Source organism: Artemia sp. Qi Xiang Cuo, chromosome 11 (assembly GCF_049724085.1).
Source record: "Artemia sp. Qi Xiang Cuo chromosome 11, ASM4972408v1, whole genome shotgun sequence".
Taxonomy (NCBI): Eukaryota; Metazoa; Arthropoda; class Branchiopoda; order Anostraca; family Artemiidae; genus Artemia; species Artemia sp. Qi Xiang Cuo.
The window spans coordinates 62406942-62432704 of record NC_142804.1 but is presented as its reverse complement, the minus strand read 5'-3'; the positions used below and the strand labels follow the sequence as shown (position 1 = coordinate 62432704).

Genomic DNA, 25763 nt, shown 5'->3' with positions numbered 1-25763 from the left:
CCTGGGGGCATGTAAGGTTTTTATAGAACGCGTTGTCGTAGAAACTTCAAAAAGGGCTCATTCGATTGGAAATTGAAATGGCTAGTGCTCTTTTTAAATAGTCAAAAGTGATTGAAAGGCAACTAACACCCCTTCCAGGCACACCATTTCCCCAAACACATTCAATCAAAATTTTTGAGATAGCCATTTTGTTCCACGCACTTTAGAGTTCAGGAAATTATACCTTTGAGCAGGAAACTCCCCCCCCCACAGTCTTCAGGGCAAGGGTTATGAGCTATGCCCTGGGAGCGTATAAGGTTTTTATTGAAATCTCTGTCGTAGAAACTTGAAAAAGGTCTCATTCTATTGGAAATTCAAAGGGCTAGTTCTTTTTAATAGTCGAAAGTGATTTGAGGGCAACTAACCCCTCTTTCACGCCCACCATTTCACCTAACACCTCCAATCACAATATTTAGATATCCCTTTTTTTCAACGCAGTTTAAATGTTTGTAAATTAGTTCTTTAAGGAAGACAACCCATCCCCCCACAATTTGTATTTGTACGCCCAACCCTTGAGTACCCCTGTCCTTTTTGGCATCCTGGCATTTCCACTGAATCGTCGGACAGAATAGAGGCAGTCCCAAAAAGATGCCTAAGAATTATCTTCAATGAGGGTAAAGTTCCTTATATTTTCCTTCTTAGGAGAGCTAATCTTGTCACCCTTATGGAAAGGAGAGCAAAAATTACCTTGCGTTTTGCTAACGATGCCCTTCATAACACTCGAACAACTCCCCTTTTCCCTGGTTAATATTCACCCCTTCGACCCCGCCTCCCGCGTTCTGTGTCAACAAAAATCCCCCTTCTTGCCCCAATAAGAGTTTGCACTGAAAGATATAGAAGAACTTTAATCTCTTACATAGTTGACATTTTCAACCAGTGAATCTCCGCTGCCTCTCCCCCCCCCTCCTCACTCACTCTTTACCTGATAGTTATTAATTTTAATGCCCATTTTGCAAATTTGGAGGTTTTATATTTATGTTTGTTAGTCACCAACTAACTTATGTTTTTGTTTTAATTTTACTTTATCCCCTTGTTAATTTTACGAGTTTTCGTTTTTTTGGCATTTTTGCTGACTTTGCTGACTTTGGCATTGGCCTTCTAATTTTATGAATTTTTTTGTTTTTGTTTTTAACATTTTTACGTATTTCACATTAACCCTTTTATAATTTTCTGTTGTTTTTTGATTGTTGGTTTTTGTTGTTCTTTTTTCACTTTATTTGACGCTAAAGTGCGAATTCGGCCCTTTTGGGCTTGTGATAGCCGTTTTTCAGCAATAAATCTTATCTTATCTTACCCTCAGGGCAAGGGTTGTAAGTTATGCCATGGGAGCATGTAAGGTTTTTATAGAAAGCGATGTTGTAAAACCATCAAAAAGGGCCCATTCAATTGAAAATTGAAACGGCTAGTGCCCTTTTAATAGTCGAAAGTGATTGAAGGGCAACTAATCCCCCTCTCACGCCCACCATATCCCCGAACACATCCAATCCAAATTTTGAGATATCCATTTTGTTCAACGTAGTCGAAACTTCTGGGAATTAGGTATTTTAGGATGATAACCCCCTCAGAGCCCTCAGTGCAAGGGTTGTAAGTTATGCCCTGGGGGCATATAAGGCTTATATAGAAAGTTGTTGTATAAATTTCAAAAAGGGCTCATTTGTTTGGAAATTGTTTGGAAAATTTCCAATTGTTTGGAAAATTGTTTGGAAAATTTCTATATGCCCTGGGGGCATATGGAAAGTTGTTGTATAAATTTCAAAAAGGGCTCATTTGTTTGGAAATTGAAACCGAGTCAAACTCAAAATGAGCAGAAATTAACATAAGTTGGGCTCAAAACCCCTATGCCTTCCAAAGGCCAGAACATAATTTGCACTTTACTAAAAAAAATATAAATGTTTTTAATTTTAAACTTTAATAAATCAAATAATATTAACATTCTGATTTTTTTGAGTGTATGTTTTAAGGATGATATGTGATATTTCTCACTTGTGATTTCTAGAGTGTAATCCTTTTAGAGTAGGATATGTTCTTTATGTTGATTCAGTTCAAGTGCGGATTTTTCCCCGTAAAGAGATAGTTTTTATGTGGATGTAGAGCTTTATAATAATGCATTTGCAGCCATCGTAAACAAACCTTCGGGTTTTTGTAGATGGCCGCTGTAAATTTGTTTGTATTTTTTTATGTTAAATAAATTAATTTGAATTTGAATTTGTATTTTTTTTTCAGTGAAGTGCAAATTATGTTCTGGCCTTGGGAAGGCATAGGGGTTTTGAGCCCAACTTATGTTAATTTCTGCTCGTTTTCATTTTGACTTGGTTATTTATTGTAATTTCTGTTCGTTTTGGGTTTCCTTTATTTATCGATGCTGATTTGCGGTAGTTTCACGCTTCGTAGATTATTTGATTTTATTTTTGCTCATTTTTTGTTTAATGGAGTTCTTTGCTTTTCTTTGAAAAACTTATTTAGTGGAAAAATTTTTTTAATTAATCATTAAAATAATCACTGATGATTGGTTTTCATTAAAATGAAAACTGATGTTGATGATCATTAAAATGTTCACGGATGATTGGTTTTCATTACAATGAAGAACTGATGTTGATAATTATTAAAATGTTCACTGATGATTGGTTGGCATTAAAATGAAAACTGATGTTGATGATCATTAAAATGATTACTGATGATTGGTTTGCATTAAAATGAAAACTGATGATTGCTTATCATTAAAATGATCATTGATGATTGGTTTTCATTAAAATGAAAACTAATGTTGATAATCACTGATGATTAATGATCATTAAAACTTATGTAAAACTGATATGGGGGGTATCCATTAAAACTGATGCTTGATCTAATATTTTCTGGTCTTCTGAGCCGTTGTTTAAAGAGAATTTTCTGGTCTTCTGATCTGTTACTCATGCTGAGTGAGATCATACCTCTTTGTTCCTAGCAAATTTTATTTTGCACCTCATTAATTGCTACCCCCTTCCCGACCCTTCTATCTTGGTGTCCATACGTCTGCATTCTTTGTATATTCACTCTAATCGCTATTGTTTTGAGTACTGTAAAGAGAATAAATGAAAAATTTTAGGATAATTGAGGAGTTATTGCTTAAAAGAATTTTAGGTATTTTTAGTAACCTCATCTCTGATCTCGGATATATGGCCTTTTTCTTGCTCACTTGAGAGCTATGTAGTAAATATATCCTAAGCAGTTGATCTTACTCATCCTGGCAAAATGTCCAAGCCTTGTGAAACGCTCTTTAATGGTAGACATACAAAGTATGCGTATCATTAAAGAGTTTCTCTTTAAAGAAAGATCTTATATATCCAATCCACTATTCCTTCTTGATACATGTGTCTCTGCCGGAAAGAAGAAGAAGAAAATGGGAGGGGTAACTTGTTTTGTTTAGTCTTCGTTTACATGTCAGAGAAATTGTTGATTAAATAACCAGAGAATCCCTATTGTCTCGAATATTCGAAGTTTCTAATGTGCTCTGACTTTGAAAATGAACAAGTTATACCTTTTCATGGTTCTAAATTAAATACTTGTTTACTTTCGTGGAAGTAAACTTCACTTTCCCAATTCAGTTGATTGTTTTTTCCGTTTTTTACATATAAAATCTGTCAATTCCATATGCAAACTTTCCCTTTTACAAAATATTCCATTTTGATAGTTCTTGACTTATGGAAATTTGCCGTCTTGAAGTTGCAACTCGAAATTTGATAAATAAATCCATTTTCAGACTCATAAACAGCCAGCTACAGAATACGAAATAATTCGAGAGAAGGCAGCCATACAAAAAAGAGATGTTGAGAAAGCTCTGACTAGATACATGGCTCGAACGTGCCCAACGCAGAGTTTCTTTTTAAATGATGATGCAGCATTTCCACGTAAGAACTCATTTTTCAATATCGTAGTCATACATATAATTATGAAATAAGATGGAAGGCCTGTCGTATAAGGTTTGATTGTACTCTATTTCGTGTTTTTTGACGCTAAAGAATGTTGATGGGAGATACTTTAGATGGGTATGTAGATACTGTAGATGAATGTGTAGGGAATGTAGATGGGTAGTTTTATAACTACATTAGTTTTATCGAGTCGAGAAACTGTAATGTATCTTTAACACTATACTTTTTTTTTCAAAAGACCGACGAAAAATAGGTATAAAATCATTAGAATAAGCAAGACGAGTAGAAATAACTAATGAAAATAAACTGAATATTTGATATATAATGATATTAATTCTTGGAAACTCAGCAATTCAAAGTTTTATTTCACTGCAATTTCTATTTTTATTTTTTGATCTTGTAAATATAAAATCTAATATTTGTAATGTAATTCATTTTCAGTAAAGCGCAAATGGCGCAACTAGCTTTAGTCTTTCATGGTTAGGAAACTCTTGTTTGCTGTAATTTAAGTTCGTTTTAAGCTTAACTTGAACAGTCAATTTGATCTTTACTCATTTTAAGATTTGTTTATTCATCTTAATTAAGTACCTGCTACCTCTGTTTTCTTTGGTCGTTTATTTTAATTTCTGCTCGTTTTGGGTTTCATTTATTCTTTTATGGTAATTTTTGTTCGTTTTAAGCTTGGCTTGAACAGTCAATTTGATTTTTACGCATTTTAAGATTTATTTATTCATCTTAATTAAGTACCTGCTACCTCTGTTTTCTTTGCGTCGTTTATTTTAATTTCTGCTCGTTTTGGGTTTCATTTATTCTTTTATGGTAATTTTTGTTCGTTTTAATCTTGACTTTAACAGTCAATTTGATTTTTAAGCATTTTAAGATTTATTTATTAATATAAATTAGTACCTGCTACCTCTGTTTTCTTTGGTCGTTTATTTTAATTTCTGCTCGTTTTGGTTTCAGTTATTCTTTTATTGTAATTTTTGTTCGTTTTAAGCTTGACTTGAATATTCAATTTGATTTTTAATCATTCTCAGGTTTATTTATTCATCTAAATAAGTACCTGCTACCTCTGTTTTCTTTGGTCGTTATTTTTAGTTTCTGCTCGTTTTGGTTTCATTTATTCTTTTATAGTAATTTTTGGTTGTTTTGAGTTTGAATTATTATAGAAATTTATATCTGCTGGTCTTAAGTTTTAACATAGCTCTTTACTTCTCTTTAAAAATTCTTTTTCGGAAAGTTTTATTTAATTAACTTCTGTGCGTTTTTGTTTGCCAAAATTTTTGTTTTAGTTAATATAATAAATATTTTTCCAGTAAGGTTGACGAAACACCAAGGATTTTGTCAACCTTGGGGGCATAGTTTTTTGGCCTTTGGACTTTTTGGAACAAAATGGCTGTCTCAAAATTTTGATCGGATGCTTTGACCCCCTCTAAAGCTTATACGACCACCCTTTCTATAACAACCGTATGTGTTAATAATGGAAAACTAGCATAACTTACAGACCTTGCCCCTGGGGCCGGGGGGATTATCAACCCCGGAGGCATAGTTATATTGCCTATGGACTATTTTGAACAAATTGGTTATTTCAAAATTGTGATCGGATACATTTGGGGAAAAAAGGCTGTGGGGGTGGTGCTGGTTGCTTTCCGATTACTTTTGAATCTTAAAAAGGGAGCTAGAACGTTCGACATGAAAAAATATAAATCAACTGATTTCCAAATTTTCAAGTGATCACTATTTCCAAATAATCACTTGGCAAGAGCTGTGGAATTCAGTTGCATTTTTTTTTTTTTTTTTTTTTTTTTTTTTTTTTTTTTTTTTTTTTATCAGTACAAAGAATTGTTGTAAAAACGATGGAAAGATTTTGTAAAAATGATCCACATTTTCACATGGAAATGTAAAAAGCCATGCGACCATTTTTCTGTATTTCATCCCAAGGAAAATATCATCGTTAGCAAGTAGCTTTAGTATAAGAATATTGTCTCGTCGATCCAGTCAGAACTGGTCGGTGCCAAACTGTACTTTGTTGTTTTCTACTACTACTACTACTAACAACTCACTATGGCACCAAACCGCATCAGTCCCACAAAGTTACGTAACCTTCTCATCCATCCCAATCTATTCAAAGCCTCCCTCTTTACACCCTCCCAGGAAGTACTAATTTCCTTTAAACCTTTATTTATGACATCCTCCCACCCCAGACGAGGAGAACCTGCTTTCCGTTTAGCCCTAGACGGCTGGCCAAAAAGGACAATCTTCGACAATCTGTCATCCTTTATCCGCAGAATGTGCCCTAGCCATCTTAACATTCTTCCCGCTATAACAATTGAAAACAGGAAAGAACCGCATTTTTCGTACAGCCTATTTTTTGATATAGGGTCAGTCACCCTGGTACCCAGAAAAATCCGTAGACAATTTCTCTGGAAAACATCTAGTAAATCTTCATCCGCTTTTCGGAGCGCCCATGCTTCAGAGTCATATTTGACCACTGTTATCAATATACTTTCCAATATTCTGATCTTGGTTTGCAGACCTATCTTCCTATTCTTCCAAACTTTTTTTAACTGTGAAAAAACACCCTGAGCCTTGGCTATTCTAATTTTAACATCTTTACTGCTCCCACCGTCTTTACTCATAATACTACCAAGGTAAGTGAATCTGCCCACCTGATCAATCGTTTCGTTACCCAACGTCACCTTTTCATCTTCACTTATTCCTAGCCTTAGTGACTTATTCTTCTTAGCAATAATTTTAAAACCTATTCTAGCACCCTGAACTCGCAAAACCTCTAAATGTTCATTCATTTTGCTCACACTTTCATCTAGGATGCTTAAGTCATCAGCATAATCTATGACCAGGAGAGTTTTTCCTCCCCATTTGATTCCGTGGTCTCCCATTGCCTTTTCTGTGCTCCTTAAAACAAAGTCCATCAAAATAATCCATATAAAGGGAGATAGAACACAACCCTGCTTAACTCCTGATTTAATACGAAACCAGCTGCTAATCTTTTTTCCTACCTTAACCGCAGCAGTGTTATTCTCGTACATAGCACCGATTACTTAAATGTATTTTTCTGGTGTACCATACAAGGATAAGACCTTTGCTAAAGCTCTTCTGTCAACAGAATGGAACGCTTGCTCATAATCTATAAAACTGAGGACCAAAGGTGTTTGAAAACTCAGGCACTTCTCAATTATTAGCCTAAGAGTGAAAATTTGGTCTACACATCGTCTACCTTTTCTAAAACCGCACTGTTCTTCTCTTAAAACTTTGTCGACAGCATCTCTCAGTCTAAAAGTATCATATTACTAAGTAATTTGCTACCTACAGCGACCAGACTAATGCCTCGATAATTTCGACATTCACTTTTATCCCCTTTTTTATGCAGCGGTTAAATTAAGGTTTTCCTAAAATCGTTAGGTACTTCCCCTTTTTCAAAAACCATATTCATAATCTTCAGTAATTTATTTCTAACCCCAGAGCCACCATGTTTAAGAAACTCAGTTATCCCACTATCAACACCTGGAGCCTTATTATTTTTTAATCCTTTTATTACTGTCGTTATTTCTCCCTCACAAAACAAATCTTCCTTCGCATCCAAGGTATCACAAACTTTGTCGTTTTCCTCTATATCTTTTCCTGCAACTCTATCTCGGTTTAGCAAATTCTCAAAATGTTCTGCCCATCTCTCTTTAATTCTTTCCTTATCGCTAATTGTGGCCTCCGTCCTATCTTTAATTGGGCCAAGTCCGGATTGAATACTCCCTCTCAATTTATTAACATGCCAGTACAATATTTTCATAATATGCCGTCTAGCTACATCTTCCGGATCCTTGGCAATTTTATCCTTGACCTCTACTTCACACCTCCTTAGTTCATATTTTAATGCTTTCTCCACTTTCTTTACATTCCGTTTGTTTTCGTATGATCTATCACTCAGATAATTTCTGTACAAACCCCTTTTCCTCTCTATTAAACATAAAGCTTTTTCACTAATATTCCTAGCTGCAGTCTTAACTTTCTCCCCTGAGACGCCATCAGCAACTTCACAAATTGTTTTTAAAAAAAAATTCCAACCATCTTCCACGTTGTGAAATTTTAAATTCTTAAGTTTAGTATTCAACTGCTCCTGAAAAGTTTCTCTCAAATTCTCATCCTGGAGTATACCAACATCATAACTTGCCGAGAGGTTGTTACCCTTCCGAAATTTAAGCTTTAAATTAACCCTAGACGCTACTAGATGGTGATCTTTGCTTTTAACATCAATAACAGCACTCCTATATACCCTAGTATCTTGTATTGATCCTGCCAGTCTTCGGTTTATTATAACATAATCAATAAGGTTGGCTGTCTTACCATCACCTGAATATCATTTTAACTTACGGGCCATTTTATGACCAAAAACCGTATTGGTTATAACTAGATTGTTATAACTACAAAATTGCAAAAGTCTTTAGCCATTACTTTTTTTTTTTCTACACCAAATCTACCTAGGCTAGGATACCATCTATCCCTATTTCTACCGACCTGGGCGTAAAAATCTAGTAAAAACACCATGTTTCTACCTGGGACCCTGTCTGCTTGCTCCTGTAAATGTAAGTAAAATTCATCTAAGTCACTAGTATCTCCGTCAGTCAGTTCAACAGGGGCATATACTACTATTACTGATACCCGGAACTTTTTAGTCATAAAACGAGAAATTAGTATCCTATTATTAATGCCCTCCCAGCCTAAACAAGACTTAGCATCTTCCTTATTCATCATGAGCCCTAGTCCCTGTCTATGAACCCTATCCTTCCTGCTTGAGTAAACAAATTCTATATCAACTAATTTCATGCTTCCTACTTCTGAGATATGAGTTTCTGAAACCTAATAAGTCCAGTTCCAATCGTCTGAAATCGTCAGTCAAATTGTCGATACTAATAGTCATTTTTTAACGTCGTAATATTCCAAGTTTCAATTTTCATGTTCTTTACATCATTGAAATTATTTTGGCCTCAGGAAAAGCAATGATCCCCGGATACCAGTACAGGACGGGGATCAATGTATCTTCTCACGTCTACACCGAAGCGCTTAAGCCGGCTTAGAACCGGACAACAAGAAGTCCTTGGGACCTCCAGTATGAATGGAGGCTTTGTGCAATCTTGGGCCCATCTTGGTCACAACATGGTTTTCAGCACTTGGTGATGCTCTTCTATCAACAAGAGTCGAAATCCTGCTCAGACAGTCCCAAGCTTATTACTTCCGGCTCATTGTATATTCATGCCTACAAATGTTATGCTACTGCGGGGAGGCAACCCATAGAAGATAGATTAGCTAGGAAGAGGTTTTTCAGCTTGAAAACGCCGTCAAAACAGACCAAGCCCAGAAGAATTATCCATTTATTAGAATCCCGTGCGAATGCTGTGTCTTTTACTAGGCTTTAATTTCCTCGAGGGGCGCCACTCCTCAAATGGAATAGAGTTAACCGCAAGGTCCCCAGTATTGCTGGTACCCCGGAAGGGTCGAGGCAGTCCTTTGCAGAGGCCGTTGTCCATAGATCGGTAACTAACGCCCTGCCGCAGTTGTCCTTCTATAGAGGATTCTCCCACGAAGGTGTTCTGCGTCACCATGCAATTTAACCCATTACTAGGAGAAGGTTTGTAACTCATGGGACGTGCGGACACGCCGGTGGGCCTGTTGAGTGTACATTTGAGGGGCCTGTATTTATTGCCCCGGGCAAGGGTGCCCCAGTTTTTATTATGGACCTCCAGGGACAGCCCCCCCCCCTTGATCCGTGCCTCCTGTGAAGTTATCCTACATATCCGTAGGGCGTTCCCCTATCGCCACCTGGGGACACGCTGAGTGGCCTGGGGGAGGCCCCTAAAGAGCAGTAGACTCATAAAGCTCTTTCGGGGACAAAATTGTTTTTGGTGTACATATCTTAAATTATGTTTGGAAAAAGCTTATGTTATGAATTCCTTTACATTATGTGGTGGCAAAATCCCATGTGAAAGAATGGGTTGTTAAAAATAACGAAATAATACATCTTAAAAATTGTCCCAAGAGAAGTCAAACTTTTGTTAGGATTGCGATGAGGGAAAAATTGGCCCATAAATAAATATTCAATGAAGTTTTTCAAAGAATAGTAAAAAGCCATAATAAAATTATAACGAACTGAAATAAGGCTATATAATAAGTTGACGTAAAATGAACAGAAATTGCTATGAATAAAGGAAAAAAAAAACAGAAATTAAAATGAATGATTACATCAAACTTAAAAATAACAGATACTGCTAAAAATGCATATATAAAATCAAAGCGAAAAAAGATTAAAATGAATAGTCGAGTAAAAATTATGGCACACAGATATTACCATTTTTTAATAATTCAACTAAGCCTTCCAGTCTGCCTTATCGATTACAGCTATACTATTCAAAATATACTATATACTAGTGCTTGTCTTCAGTCCTGCCTTATATCAGGATTTCGGTACTTATCTTCTGAGAACAAGCCTTCAGTTCATACTTTACCTTTGGAGGTGTGGGACCTCGTTATCTCTGTTCTTTCCGGCTTATACTACTGGAGCCTTATCAGGGGGGGGGGAGCTATTAACCCAACAGTGGGATACCGTCAGGATTAAGGCGTAATCTTCAATTTTGAAAGTATCAACTGCAGCAAAAAGAGGAGAGACATTCTGGAAGGTGTGAACCAAAAGGCAAAGGTTGCGCGTCTGTTGGGCTTTCGTCAACATTTTAATGCTGCTGTCCAACATCTGACAGCAAAGATTCCCAATACATAGAAGGAAGACCTGCTGTTCAACGGAAAACTCCCTGTTCGGTCTTTGAAAAAAAAAATCCGCTGACCATTAAAGGAGTACTAGCTGTTGCATGCTAACGGCCAATAAGTATTGATATTGACAGGTTGGAAGATGACTGGTGTTTGATCCATGTGGAAGATTAACCTAAAGACTTACACGACCAATGAGTTGATAGTTTTTGGACCAATCTCCTCAGTCTTCTCACTTATAACAAGGATGAGAGGTATGCTAATTTGAGCAATCTCATGCGTGCTAGTGTCATCGTTCCACATGGAAGTGCAAATGTAGAACGTGGTTTCTTCAGATCAAAAAAATTGCACTTAACAAGTATTAAACATTGATGTTGGATTGATGATGGTAAGACAGAACTCGCAATGCCAAACTGACCGTCAGAGTTGCATTGAAGACATACAGTGGGAAGATTGAATTGCATCCCATCTCCTCTGAGATTATTTCTTATGTAAGGTTTGTCCAAACGGCAAATTAAAAAATATCTTGAAAGCATAGCTGCCTTTAAATATCAAGAGTTGAAAGAAGAAGAGAGAAAGCATTGTGAAGAAGAGGAGTATTGTGCATTGAAAGAAAGTCTCGAAAAAGAGAAAGAATCTATAGTTGTATTAGAAAGTGATGTGGATAGGAAAAAAAGAGGTGTCAGTACAGAAAACGGTTTCAAACAATCTTCTGGAACAAATGATCAAAAGACTAGATAACGCTCTTGAGTCAAAAATTTGGTAGGGGTACAGTTAGCAAAGGCTATGTTAGATGTTCTAAAAGTTCAACATGAAAAAGACAAAGACTTTAAGATAGATGTTTGGAAAGTTATGCCAACTGTTAAAAAAGAAAGCAGGAATTGATCTTGAAAAAAGAAACAACTCAACTCTTCAGCTTATCTACTGTGCTTTTTTACGTGCTGTTTTTTCTTTATAATATTGTATTCAATGTAGCTATGTTGAATTAAATGCGCCAAGTAAGATATTTCCATAAAATTGGCTCCTAGTCTGGTCCCTATTTAATCCCTTTTTGTGGCCCTAAAAGTCCCGGCTTTCAGTCCATTTCCTCTATACGACCTCTGGTATTACTACTTCTGCTCTTACAATTGAACTAAATCATAAGAGTGTAAACGCATCCAGGTTGAAAGACAGCAAAGATACAATGTTTTGGGAATCGTATTAAGTTTTATTTTTCAGTAAAACTTGAGGAGGTGAAAAACTAAATTAAACAATACTATATGTGTCCATATTTTCAAAAGGTTGTGTGTTAATAAAAATTTCTGAAAAATTTTCTCCAACATATAAATAGTAAGCCAAACTATAGATTCTCATAGAAAAAACCTTAAAGATTTAAAAGAATCTTTCTTTTGCACATAAAAAGATCATGTCAATTACTTTAAAAAAAATTTCCACAAAATTAGTGTTTCAGAGAAAAGTAGCGTAAAACTAGCACAAAACACCATCAAAAAAAAAAAAAAATTGAAACCCAAAACGAACAGAAATTACCATAAATAACCGAGTCGAACTCAAAACGAGGAGAAACTAAGATGAGTCGGGTTAATGTCCCCCATCCTTCTGAAGAAAATAATTTACACTTTGCTGAACATAATTGATTTATTTCAACATCCCCAGAAAATTTATGATTAATACTTTTACTCAAAGAAGTAGTAGAATAGCAGAAGAAGAAGTTGTAATGCAAGCACATTGTAACTTTTGGTTAGTTCAACATCCCCCGCAATATGTTCTGAAAGTTCCGCTGAGCAGCTCCTTCTAATAACACTAACTTAACAGAGGATATTCCTCTGTCTGAATGGTTCACCCATTATACAGCCATTACACAGGTTCAAGTCTGGTATCCCCCCATGGGTATGGCCCTGCACTCTACAACCAATTCTTTTAAGTCATTTTCTGGGAACATTAGAGCTTATCTCATAGGTTTTTTTTTTACGCTTGAGAACTAAAGACGTTGTCTCCATCCTCCTCTCGTATATTTATAATCTCTGCCCCAGGTGACAATTTTTAAAAGAATTATGGAGAGGATAAAGAAAGGCAAAGGAGCAAAAATGGGGTTTTTAAAGGCCAAATAAAAATACTGACAAGACACAACAAAGCGGATATTTCGAGGGGACAAACGCCTCTCTTCTTCAACGCGAAACGAAAAAATATACTCAATGAGAGTGCCGAAGAAAAAAACAACAAAATAAAATTTCATTTGGCCTTTAAAACACCATTTTTGCTCGTTTGCTTTTCTTTATTTTATTTCAGGCCAATGTGGTTTAAGAAATTATCTTTATGAAGAGCAGTTTGAAACTTTCGACACGGAGATTGCCCACTGATTTCATTGTTTCCCTCCCTGCCATTGAGCGTAGTGTTAAGTGCCTAAAGCGGAAAGCTTCTTGTCGGATAGATAAGGTTAGCAATATGCATTTCAAGAATGAAGGAATCTAGCTTAGAAGCCATCTTGCTCTTTTTTTGTAGCTGATTTTCACGCAGGGAGTTGTTCCATCATCTTTGTGCATTGGTGACTTGACACCTATTCCAAAGAAAGAAAAGTCGACAACTCAATGTACTTTGTTCCACCCGATAACTTTGTCAACTACCCTCTATAAGCTTTTCGAGTTGTTGTTTATCGACGAATTGAAGTATAAATTTTATGCCCCACCATATCAGTTCGGCTTTCAGCAAGATTTAGGGTGTTTGGATGCTCTTACAGCTGTGGTGAATGTCTTAGTCGATGCGTATCATAGCGGTGAAACGCTTGTTTTGGCTGGATGTGATGTCCGGTTCGCGTTCGATTTACTGGTGCATGCCGCCATATTGGTGCATACTGGTGCATGTTCTGGGGGCTGAAAATTTGCCTTTAGCTGCCTCACGATAAATATAGTCCTTCCATACCGTGTGACTAACTTGTCGGTGTTTGCAAAGGTGCCAGGCAGGGAGCTGTCTCTTCCCAGGCACCCTTCAATAATTACATCCTAGATCCTGAAGTTTAGTGTCCCTCATCTTGTGTTCTCTTTGGTCTTAACCATTCTCTTGTTTCTTATGCTTATGAAATTCTAAATATCAGCCGGTCCTTTGAGAGGATTTCCAATATTTTTGAAATATTAAGCCAAGGGTACGCTGACACAGGTCTTGATTTTAAGCCTGTTAAATCAGAGATAGTGCTTTTCAACTGGAAAATCCCGGCTTGACCTTCTTCAATCCGTCTAAGAAGCTCTGAAGTCAAACTTGTCGAGCAGATAACATACCTGGGACCCCCAATTAGGTCATCTCTTAAACATACTCGTCAGCTGCTATTATCCCATATTCAGCGCTGTATTTGCGTTACAAGTACTTCATTCATTAGAGCAAAGCTTCGCCTTAATAGACTAACCGTCACAATTCTATATAACTTATCTGTAATCTCCCATATTTTTTATGGCGCACCCTTTTGAAAGATGTTTACTCAAATAGATAAAAAAAAAATTAGGTCACATTGGTTGAAATCTGCCAAACACCTACTTGGTCTTCTCCCATGGACTCGAAATATAAAAATGATTAAATATTACATGATCACTGAACCATATGTAGTAGTTGAGAAGCAAATTCGAAATCATAATTCAAAGGTTCATAACCACCATTGGCACAATTTACATCTACAGTGATGTTCTACAGTTTTTTGTTTGTTTGTTTTCTTTGCTCTGTCATTATTTTTTTTTATTCGACGGCTTATCAACCCGTTTTCAACCACCATTGGCACAATTTACATCTACAGTGAATGTTTCTACAGTTTTTCTTTTTGTTGTTTTCTTTTCTCTTTCATTATTTTTTTTTATTTGTTGATTAAACTTTCAGGCACAATGTAGTGGACCAGTATATAACACAGTTCGTTTTGCCATACTAGATTGAAAGCCTGCTTGAAATCAGTAGATGGCTGGAGGCTTTATTTGCTTTACTCAATGTGCCTTCCTTTCCTGCTCCCGAAGGTAGGGTTGGGTGACAAGGCTTCTACCTGTCCCTGTAAGACACACCCAGCATCTGAAACGTCGATTCAACGCCCTCCAATGGTGGCCCTCCAGCGCCACCAATGGCTCAGGAGAATCTTTTTCTTTTTCATCGAAGGTACCTTTTTGTGAGTTGCCTTACTTCAAACATCTGTCCATCCCATAAATGTTGCCTTCTTTCAGTTTTGCCTTCTACGGCTACAATTTCCTGTTTGCGGTAAGAAATGACGAGAAGTGGCAGGAAAAGGTCAAAATAGGATAAAGGGTTTTGGACGTAAGAAGGGGGAAGATGGTTGTAGAATGATATTGAAGTCGGTAAATATAATAATTTTGCCCTGTATCATATTGACCTCTTAGGTTGCCGACCTTTTTCCTTTGCCACAGGAAAAATTCGAGAGGGGGCGAGGGGGAGTTTCCTGAAGTGAGAGGAGGTAGTTATTAGTTTCGCGATATTAATAAAGTGATAAATCGGTCGATGTGTTGATAATCGGGTTGTAATGAATATAGCCCTGGATTTAAGTTGGTCATGGTAGAACGGTGGATGGGCTTTTAATCCATATTTGATAACATGTGTTTTTACAAACTGGAATTTCCATATCGTGCCTTAATCTACATTTCCCTGTGTAGAAGTATTCCAAACCGGAATGATTTTCCAGTTCTCGTAGAGGTGTGATTTCTTTCCATTTTCATGAGGAGGGGAAACCCTCCTGCTCTTTGTGATGGCGTGTTCGATTTCGAAGAGAAATTTGATTTTTTTTTCGTTTGAACCTTTGAACTTGTTGAACTCCAGTATAAAATAGGCTTACCACATAGCACTAAATTGAAAATGATTGCTTGGTATGAATCTCTGAAATGTAAGTTTTTCCTTTCTTTCGTAAATCCATTTAGGAGAATTGAATTGGTCGAATAATCTATTAAATTTGATCGACCTGCTTTTGGGTACCAGTATTAGTGAGGCCATAGGCACTACAATCGTCACCCCCTACTGCTGCCATCTATTCACCTATAGTCATAATGTTTACTAAGGTCGTCCCATGCCTTATTTTGTCGGATCAGACACATAAGGGAAATAGTTCCAGTAGAATATATGGGCCATCTGTCGCCCCATGCCTTAATTGGTCCGATCAATAGCAGTCAAAACCCTAAAACGATTTTCTTTTCGATTTTAAAATTCCCAATTGAGGCATGCACAGATATTCTGCTGGAACTATTTCCCTCATTTATCTGATTGGACCAATTGAGGCATGGGGTGACCGTAGTAAATATAGGGGAATAGATGGCAGTAGTAGGGGGTGACGATCGCAGTGCCTGTGGCCTTACTTCTGGTAACCAGGGTTAATAAAAATAAAATGGTAAATTGCTATTCTTTTGATAGCTGTGGCATTTCTCTTTGAAAAGAATTAAATTCATTTCCTACTTGGATTATGAAAAACTAGCTTCAAATCTCTTTGTCGTGAAGCACTGAAAATTAGTGCCATGATATAAACATGATACTACAAATCATTATAAAGATTTCTGAGCACCGCCGGGTAGTTTCGGTGAATATTTAAAGCCTTCTTTAGTTTTATGTACGATTTATATAATATTCCAGTATATTTTAATTGCTTTAATAGTTTTCTCATCACTAATCTATTTATTCCACTTATTTAAGTCATATTAATTTATGATTATAGATATTATTCGCTTCAAAAATGTATAACCGTGCTTAAGTTTGACGTTTTGAAAAGCAGAAATTCTGTCTATTTATTTGCAAGCTCTGTCGTTCAGTTTTCCTTGTGAATTCTATTTAGCTCTCTTTGGCAGTTACAATGGAGGTAATTCATTATTCTAGCCTTAGGAATAGAGACATGCATAATTCAAACCAAATGCATTTTGTATGTTGGATTTTAGAAGCTGTAGCTATTTATTATTTAGATTTTGCCCTGGCTAATCTAGCTGTTGCCTGGTTGGGAACGTAAGGAAAGTGGTTTCGTGACAATTGAAAAGATGACAACCAGTTTTCAATTACTATTTCTAATACTATCAACTTATTGCAGCAACAAGGTACCGACACAACTGCGCATATTCCTTCAAATCAATATTTTGAATCATCATCCTTTATCCAATCCTATGGAGTTTTAGTTTCATTTAAATCATTTCTTTTAACCACTTCTCACCTCATTTGGGGCGACCTGCTTCCGAGATGAAATGTAAAAGCTGGATTTTTGGCAGTTTAGCACACCCTTCATCCCTAAAGCGTAGCCTGATCATCTTAGCCTTTCTTTCATAATAGCCAAAGAAAGTGGGAGCGAACCACATTTTTCATAGCTAATTGTTAGTCAAAATGATTTGTTCATTGTTCCGAACGATTCGATTCAGTTTTTGGATCGTGCCAAAAGATCTGATAGTACTTACGTGTTATACCGACTACACTCAAGAAGTGAAGTTTGGTTAATCATAATGAAATATACAAAAATCTAATGAAACTATAATACTTTAATAAAAAGTATTTAAACTAAAACAGATAATTATGGAAAGCAGGCCGCCCAGAATGCATTATATTAATTACCTAACCTAACCAACTCTAAAAAATAATTATTCAATTAAGATATAACTGTATAGTAGTTTATTTCACTCAGGCTGATCTATTTCCGAATGCAGACAGAAAACCCGGTTTTACTCAGATCAAGAACTTGAGTATAGTCGGGATAACACGTGAGTACTAATCTGATTTCTAATCACAACGAGCACTTAAAAATGACCTTAAATGTCATTCCTCTGTATGTCACGGCTGTTTTTAAGATTTATTTCACTATTTTTGTAAATTTGAAAAAAAAAACAAAAAAATCCCTTACCCCTTGGCTTTTCTACTGCTAACATCTTCACTGCATCCACCATCTTCTAAAATAATGCTGTCTCATATTACATCATAAATTTCTGGGAATGGATGATTTGTCAAGGTCTTTGTAGTTTAATGGCAAGAGAACATGGAAACACTGTTTGGAATACGCCTGAGTTACCAAAACATCTACAAATTCCTCAGTGTGGTATATACCAAAAATGCCTTACCCCACTTTTACTGAACTTTTCATCTATGCTGAATAAAATGGCTATAAAGACTGAATGAGGTGTTTTGTAGCTAATAAAATGGGAACTACAACAGAGAATGAAGAAATTATGTTAGTTTTTAGATTGGCCTGGAAACAAAGCTGAATTATTATGGCCTCTGCCTTGGCTATTCTACTTTTAACATCTTCACTGCATCCCCCATCTTCTTAAATAATGCTATCCAGTTAAGTGAAGTATAAAAAAAAGGTTAAGGGTAAAATGCAGGTATAAAAAGGTTAAGATGTGAAAGGTCTTTTTTGATTTACCAATCATACTGTGACAGCAAGCTTTATTAAATGGAAAAGTTTTGATAATGGGCTCTGTCGTGGCCATTCTACTTTTAACATTTACACCGGATTCACCATCTTCTCAAATAATGCTACCCAGTTAGGTGAAGTTATCAACTTGATCAATTTTCCAGCCACTCAGTATGACCTGTTCGTTCTAATTTAACTATAGCCAAAGCAACCTATTCTTCCTAAATTTTCGTGTGTATTCTTGTACCCTGAACTCTCAAACCTCCAAAAATTTGTTCTTTTCGCCAATACTTTTAACCAGGACACTTATTCACCTGCATAATCTAAACCTCGGTGAGTTATACCTTTCGTTTAATATTATGATCTCCCTTAACCTTTGCCGTCTTCCTTATGAGAAAGGCAATCAAAATTGTCAATACAAACGGAAGTAGGACGAAACCCTGTTCCGACTCCACACCAGGACTCCACACCACCAAAAATAGGATAAACTTAGTTTCTATCAGCAAGGCATAAAAAGATAGGGGGTCCTTGGAAAGTTTGTACCAGCTACTTGTAAAGTACGAAAGTTTAACTTTGACAGAAGCTCGGTATTGATCGACGTACTGTCAATGTCAAATAATTATATTTTCCCCAGCTGAGACTAGCAGTCTCTAATTGTTTCACCCCTAAAGTTAAGATATGTTGCTTTTTCGTACACATATTACTAAATTAAAGCGATGAAAGAGCCGATTTTAAAAGGCCAAATTTCGAAGTCAACACAACACCAATTGACAAAGTATTTACAGCGTTGACAAGAGCAATATAATTATACCAGGCACATGCGCATTTATTTAACTACTAACGTCATGGTCCCTTCTTAACCGCGACAATATTATAGGACACACAGTCCTAATCTTTTTAATGCACCTATCTGGTATACTAAACAAATATAGGACCTTCATTAAAGCTTTTCTATTGGGTGAATCTACTTCCTGTTCATCGTCTATACAACTGCGAACTTTTATAGTTCTCAAGGATCTGATGATTAAGACACTTCTCAATATTAGTCTAAAATGAATATTTCGACGCGTCCTTTCCCCTTCCTAAAACTATGCCCTTCTTCTCTTAAAGCTTCATCCATAGCATCTCTTAGTCTTACAAGAAATATCATGCTAAATAATTTGCTACCTAAAGAAATCAATATAATGATTATAATTACGGCACTCACTCGTATCACCTTTCCTGTAATGGCGTTAGTTAAAGTTTTCCTAAAACTGCCAGCCACTGTCCATGCTGCTACTTCATAATCTTCAGTATCTTATCCCAAGCTTTGCAACCACCATGTTTCAAAAACACATTAACCACTGAAGATTTATCAATACAAAATCCTTTTTATATTTCAATCCTTTGCAGTTATGTTTACTGTTTTATTGCAACTAAAATCTAAATCATCTAATTTTCTAAGACGTAATGTCTGCTGTCTTGCAATATTTGACGAGAATTTTCCCCTCAAAAATCCTTGTTTTAATATTCAAAATAGTTGGAAACTCAATATCGTAAGTTTACGTAGGGCAAAGGTGGGTGCATCCCCCAAAAGTATTTTCGAATGTCCTCCCTTTAGGAAAATGTTGGCCCGTGCTCATTGAAAAGATATGAATGTCAATATGAAATTCGTGTTTCAATTACTTATATTATTTTATTGAAACTAGATCTTCTAATTTAGTAAGGCTGGTTATTAAATATTTCATTTCCCTTATATTTTATAAATGTTCTTGGTGAAATATGACAACAATTATCCTCTCAAAGATCCTTTTTTTTTATATTCAAGATAGTTCGAAATTTGGCCTCACGCTTACGTATATAAGGGAAGTTAAAATATCCTCTGAGAAATGTGTCCAAAGAACTACGATTTGGGAAAATTTGGTCCAAACATATTTCTTAATTTCTTTCTTCTGTTTATTACATTCTTAACCCCTTTGTGATGTGAATATATTCAAGGAAGGGGAAAGGGTCACGAAATAGGCTATTGATATAAACACCTAGGAAATAACTTTGAAATTAAAACAAAAACTTGTACTCTTTGGGAGTATGGGTGGTAAGTACCCTCCTCCTGATTACGTTCGTGCTTACGAACGTTGGTTTTTTTTTCGTATCTTTTTTTTTGTATCTACAAAAAAAAACGGAATTTTGTATTTTCTGCCAGAAGAAAGATCACGGATACGTCTTTATTTTTTCCCAGGGGTGATTGTGTGGAACCAATGGCTCTATAAGATAGGGAGGGGGCTTATTTGAACGGGAATCAGAAGTTCTAGTATCCTAACGAAAACGATTGGAGGACGCTAGCCCCCATCCACGCCTCCTTTTCCCAAAGGCATCCGATCAAATTTTTGAGATAGCCATTTGACTCAGCATAGCTGAAAGGTATAATCACTGCGCCTTTAGAGATGGCATGACCCACCGTAGTCCCTGGGGATGGTTCTGTCAGTTACGTAATTTCCCCATTGTTCGTATAGGCCTATAGTATTTCTTATGTGAAATATACGAAAAATTTTGGGGAGTATTTTCCACGGACAGGAAAGTTTCCAAGGGAATTTTCTGTAGAACTTCTAAACGGGGGAAGGGATTTCATGGCATTATTTTAAAAACGGTCAGAAACTGGATATAAATAAAAGTTTTTTTTAGCTGAAAGTAAGAAGCAACATTAAAACTTAAAATGGAGAGAAAATATTTCGTCTATGAGAGGAGCTGCCCCTTCTTCAATCCTCGCTCTTTACGCTAAAAGGTTTTTGTCGTAATTCTTTAAAAAAAAAACTGCTCAAACACAAGGGCCGTCAAATTTGAATAAGAAGTATTTACAAAAAAAAACTTTTTAGGCTTAAGCTTAAAGTGGCAGAATCCTTCTTATAAGGAATAATTTCTGTTCATTTTAAGTTTTAATGTTGCTCCTTATTTGCAGCTGGAAAAAAAACTTCTTTTTTTATTTGATTTAGTCAACAAATTGATTATATCTGTTCTAATATTTCTGTTGCTTAGCAATGAGATTACAATAACGAGTCTTACGAAAGAAAAAGAATGTTTAATCTTTAAATAGTTTTTTTCTTATTAAAGTCTTCATGTGTTAAGGAAATTAATTTTGGATCCTATATATTAAAAAAAATATTTAATCTGAAGTTATCATATATTTCTAAAATGCTTTTACTTTGCATGAAGATGATATTAGCAAGGAAGGTGACAACACTTGATTCTTACAAATATTAAATAAAAAAAACAAGTTTTTTAAACTGAAAGTAAGGAGCGACATTAAAACTTAAAACGAACAGAAATTATTCCGTATATGAAAGGGGCTGTGCCCTCCTCAACACCTCGTTTTTTACGCTAGAGTTTTTTATTTTTTTAAAAAATAAATTTATTAGATAGAGTCAAACTTTTGCGTAAAGAGCGAGGCGTTGAGGAGGGGACATACCCTTTCATATAAGGAATAATTTCTGTTAGTTTTAAGTTTTAATGTCGCTTCTTACTTTCAGTTTAAAAAAATTGTTTTTTTTTTGTTTAATTTATTATCTCTTTTTATTTAATTAAGCTTTTATTTGCATAAAAATTTTACTTTCATTTTACTAAATGGATCTCTTTAAAAATTAACTTACTTAACTAACTTCTATATTCGTATATTTTTCTTCTGGGAAAAAATACAAAGTTGCAGATTTTTGCAGATATGAGCTTGAAACCTATGTAATAGGGTTTTCTGATACGCTGAATCTGACGGTGTGATTTTTATTAAAATTCTTTCACTTGTAGGGGATGTTTCCCCCCTCTTTAAAAAATTGAGTAAAATTTCTCAGGCCTGGAACCTTTGATGAGTAATAATAAACTTAATAAAATTTATATATTTAGGATCAACATTATAAACACATTAATTTGATACATTTATTGACAACAAAATTCCGTTTTTAAAAGTTTCGATTACTATTGAGCCGTATCGCTTGTTTTTTTATTACGTATATTTTATTACGTATATGAAGGGGTTCTCCACTTAGCCAATACCACGCTCTTTACCTCAAAAGTAAAAAAATAATTTGATTAACAAACCCCTGAATCACAAAGGCCATTTCATTAGAATAGATAGCTCTTTTGAAATCACTAAAAAAAACTGTAGCGTAAAGAGCGAGGTATTGACTTGGGGGAGAACCCCCTCACATACGTTATAATTTCTGTTCGTTTTAAGTTCTAATATTCCTTCTTACATTTCAGTTGAAAAAACTTGTTTTTTTTATTTAATTTCTGATCGTCTAATGATCGATTTAATTTCTAATGCTTGGAAATCCGGCGCCCCCTTCATAGAAATGTCTCTTGCCCCAAAGAAACGTCCTCCACGGAAATATTCTCCAGAGTAACCCCCTCCTCTAGCCCCCCCCCCCAGAAAAAATCCTTCCTGAAAATGGTTGTATACTTCCCAATAACCAATAAATAATGCTGGCAAGTCCGGCGCCCCCTTCATGGCAATTTCCCTTCCCCCATGAAAACTTCCATCATGAACAGATCCTCCAACATAACCACCGACCCACCCTTCCCACCCACAACCAGAAAAAAAACCTCCTGAAAAATTCTGTATACTTCCCAATAACCAAAACTATATGTTAAAAGTGGGTAAAGTTCATAACTTTTAGCCCTCCCTCTGGGAACTTCGGGGGATTAAGTCACCCTAAAAGACATATTTATCATATTTTCGACCATGCTGAACAAAATGGCTATCTCAAAATTTTGATCGGGTGACTTTGGGAAAAAAATAAGCGTGGGAGGGGGCCTAGTTGCCCTCCATTTTTTTTGGTCACTTAAAAAGGGAACTAGAACTTTTAATTTCCGTTCCAATGACCCCTCCCACGATATTCTAGGACCACTGGGTCGATACGATCACCCCTGGGGAAAAAAAAAACAAAAAAAAACAACAAATAAACACGCATCCGTGATCTTTCTTCTGGCAAAAAATGGAAAATTCCACATTTTTGTAGATAGGAGCTTGAAAACTCTACAGTAGGGTTCTCTGATACGCTGAATATGATGGTGTGATTTTCATTAAGGTTCTATAGCTTTTAGGGGGTATTTCCCCCTTTTTTTGAAAATAAGCCAAATTTTCTCATGCGCGTAACTTTTGATGGGTAGCACTAAACTTGATGAAAGTTATATATTTGAAATCAGCATTGAAATCTGATTCTTTTGATATATCTATTGGTATCAAAAACCCGTTTTCTAGAGTTTCGGTTACCATTGAGCCGGGTCGCTCCTTACTTACAGTTCGTTACCACGAACTGTTTGATATAAAACTTAGTTTCCCAAACAATTAAATTTATTTCTATTTAATAATATTTTCTAGTCAATGCTACTGCATCGACTCTGATTATAGTTTTCATCTGATAAGCAAATATTTTTTTTCTATATCAATACATTTATGCATTTATTCAGCGAATAGATTATGTTTTTCATATTTCTGTTGTTAGCAATAATAAAAAGAATAACAAATGTTATAGAAGAAAATAAATTGTTTCAGTATGCTAATCTATTTTAATATTTCAGTTGCTTAGCAGGGAAATAATAAAAGTAAGATAAATTAACGATTTGACATATTTATGAAGCAACAGACTGAAAAGTATCTAAACTTAACGGATTAAATTTCTGTTTAACTTTTTCTAATTAAAGTTTTCGTCTGATAAAAAAAAAAATTCTTTATAATTTTATTCATTAAAGTGTGCAAAAATGGTCTACTCTCAGTAATTGCTTGCGTGTTAATCAAATATTCTTGCCTTTCTTTTTTCTTACTTGAAATTTAATTAGCTCTGAGCTCATGAAGTTTTCTAACTAATTCAGTTTCTTGCTACTTTCACAAGGGGGTTTTCTTGAAAATTAATGGACATGAGAAAGCGTAAAAATCAAACTTTCATCCAAAATAGAAAGACTGTCCTTATAAGTGTCTTCCTCCTCTTAATTTACAACAAGGAGAAAGAAAGGATGAAAATCTACTCTCTCCGTCGTTAAATTATGTGAAAATTAGGAATAGAGAGCAATTTTTACAAAGCGGTGTGCAAATAAGTATATTGAAAAATTAATACAGGTCTTAAGTCTAAGAATAGTGCAGTTGAGACTTAAAATTTTAGATTAAAATTTGATGGAAATCAAGTGTCATCGTCGCGGAACTGTGTAAAAATCAGGTGTAGAAAGCACTTTTTAAGGTAAGAGTAAAGGGCTTTGCAGATAAATGTATCACAAATTAATACACGTTTTGAAGTTAATAAGCCGAATTTTATTAATATCTAGTTGCGTCCATATATCACTTTAGATTTACAATTAGTACAGTTGAAGCTTGAGGAGTGAGACGAAAATCCGGAGCTCAGTGTTACTGACTTCTGTCTGTTCGTTACAAGCCATTTGACAAAATTAATATATTACGCATGGAATAGAAACACTAGTCCCTTTCATGTGATCTTAGCGGTTGACCTGTTTTGATGCTAAAACTAAGAACGAACTCGTAATATTTGGCAAAAATTTGTATCTTCATTCATTGCTTAAAAAATTTTCATCCCATTATCATTCAGTGGAAATAGGTCTGACTGGATGTTTCATATCGATTTCCATTTGCGTAAAAGCCTATTGGATGGGATCTGTAAACAATAATTGTCGTGTCGTTCTTATTCGTATTTCCTATGGGGGAAACATAAACTTCTTTTTTGCTGGCCAGAAACGAGGAAAGGATTCAACAAGTCATTAACTGACGGAATCATTGATACATCTGTGAAAAATTTCTGGATGAATGATTTCGCTTAAATGTTTTTAAAATACCTAGGAAGACAAAACATTAAAAGTATCGAAAAATATCTTTTTAAAGGACTGTCGTTTTAAACGAGTATCAGGAGAAGACTCACTTGAAAGCCCCCGAAATAACCTCGTATTGTTTCTAGATTTTGTAATTAGTGTTTTAATAAATCGAATTTGACTATAGCCAGACTTTTTTTCTGTAGTGATTGACTGTCGACCTCTGGACAATCCAAGTGCTTCTGCACTGTTGCCGCGTGATCAAATTTTTGAGGAGGAGGAAGAAGAGGCTGTTCCTGTTGTTATTGAAAGAAGGAGAATAGAAAGTGTGAGGCATGATGCAGATGAAAGTATTGAAGCTTGTGAAGCTAAAGAGGTGGATATGAGGACCATTGATAATCCCTTTTTAAGAGCGGCTAAGCTACCGCCAAAATTGAGCAGAAAAAGATAATTTTTGAGCTTTTCTTATTTTATAATTTCATTTTCTAATTTTTCTAAAGAAGAAAAACAGCGTTTGATTAAAGTTTTACAGGTTTTCTTTCTTTTAGTTGTTAATTTGTATACAGCAATGCTCATTACCTTTGTTTTGTTTTGTTTTTTGTTGTTGTTTTTTTTTTTTGAAAAAAAGAATCCACCGTTACACAGAGGATTTGATAGTTTGATGAGTATGGATTTTGGGGGGAAATGTAGAAAGGATACGAATAATTTGAGATATATGTATCTGCAGTGAATGGAGACGAATAACCAAACGAAAGTAAAATGAGTTCGGAAAGTGCTCAAAGATTTTTTACTCTCAGATTTTACTTGAGCGAAACAAATCATCACAAGAGTTTAAGAAAAGTATGTAGTGCATGGAACACTCAAGTTTAATATATAATTAGTAGATCTTATATTAGTAGATCTTAATATATCTTAAT

The 25763-nt window shown here is 35.4% G+C and overlaps 1 protein-coding gene across 1 annotated transcript in view; it reads left to right on the top strand.

Annotated features, from left to right (window-relative positions):
• The window catches only part of LOC148947221 (transcription initiation factor TFIID subunit 8-like), a 73410-nt gene extending 48027 nt beyond the window's left edge, over positions 1–25383 (top strand). Inside the window, exons 4-5 of the mRNA XM_089097324.1 lie at positions 3779–3926; positions 25053–25383. Coding sequence (XP_088953450.1) covers positions 3779–3926; positions 25053–25297 — 393 coding nt within the window. The 3' untranslated portion in view covers positions 25298–25383. The remainder of the gene's footprint in view (positions 1–3778; positions 3927–25052) is intronic.
• The last annotated feature ends 380 nt before the right edge of the window (positions 25384–25763 follow it).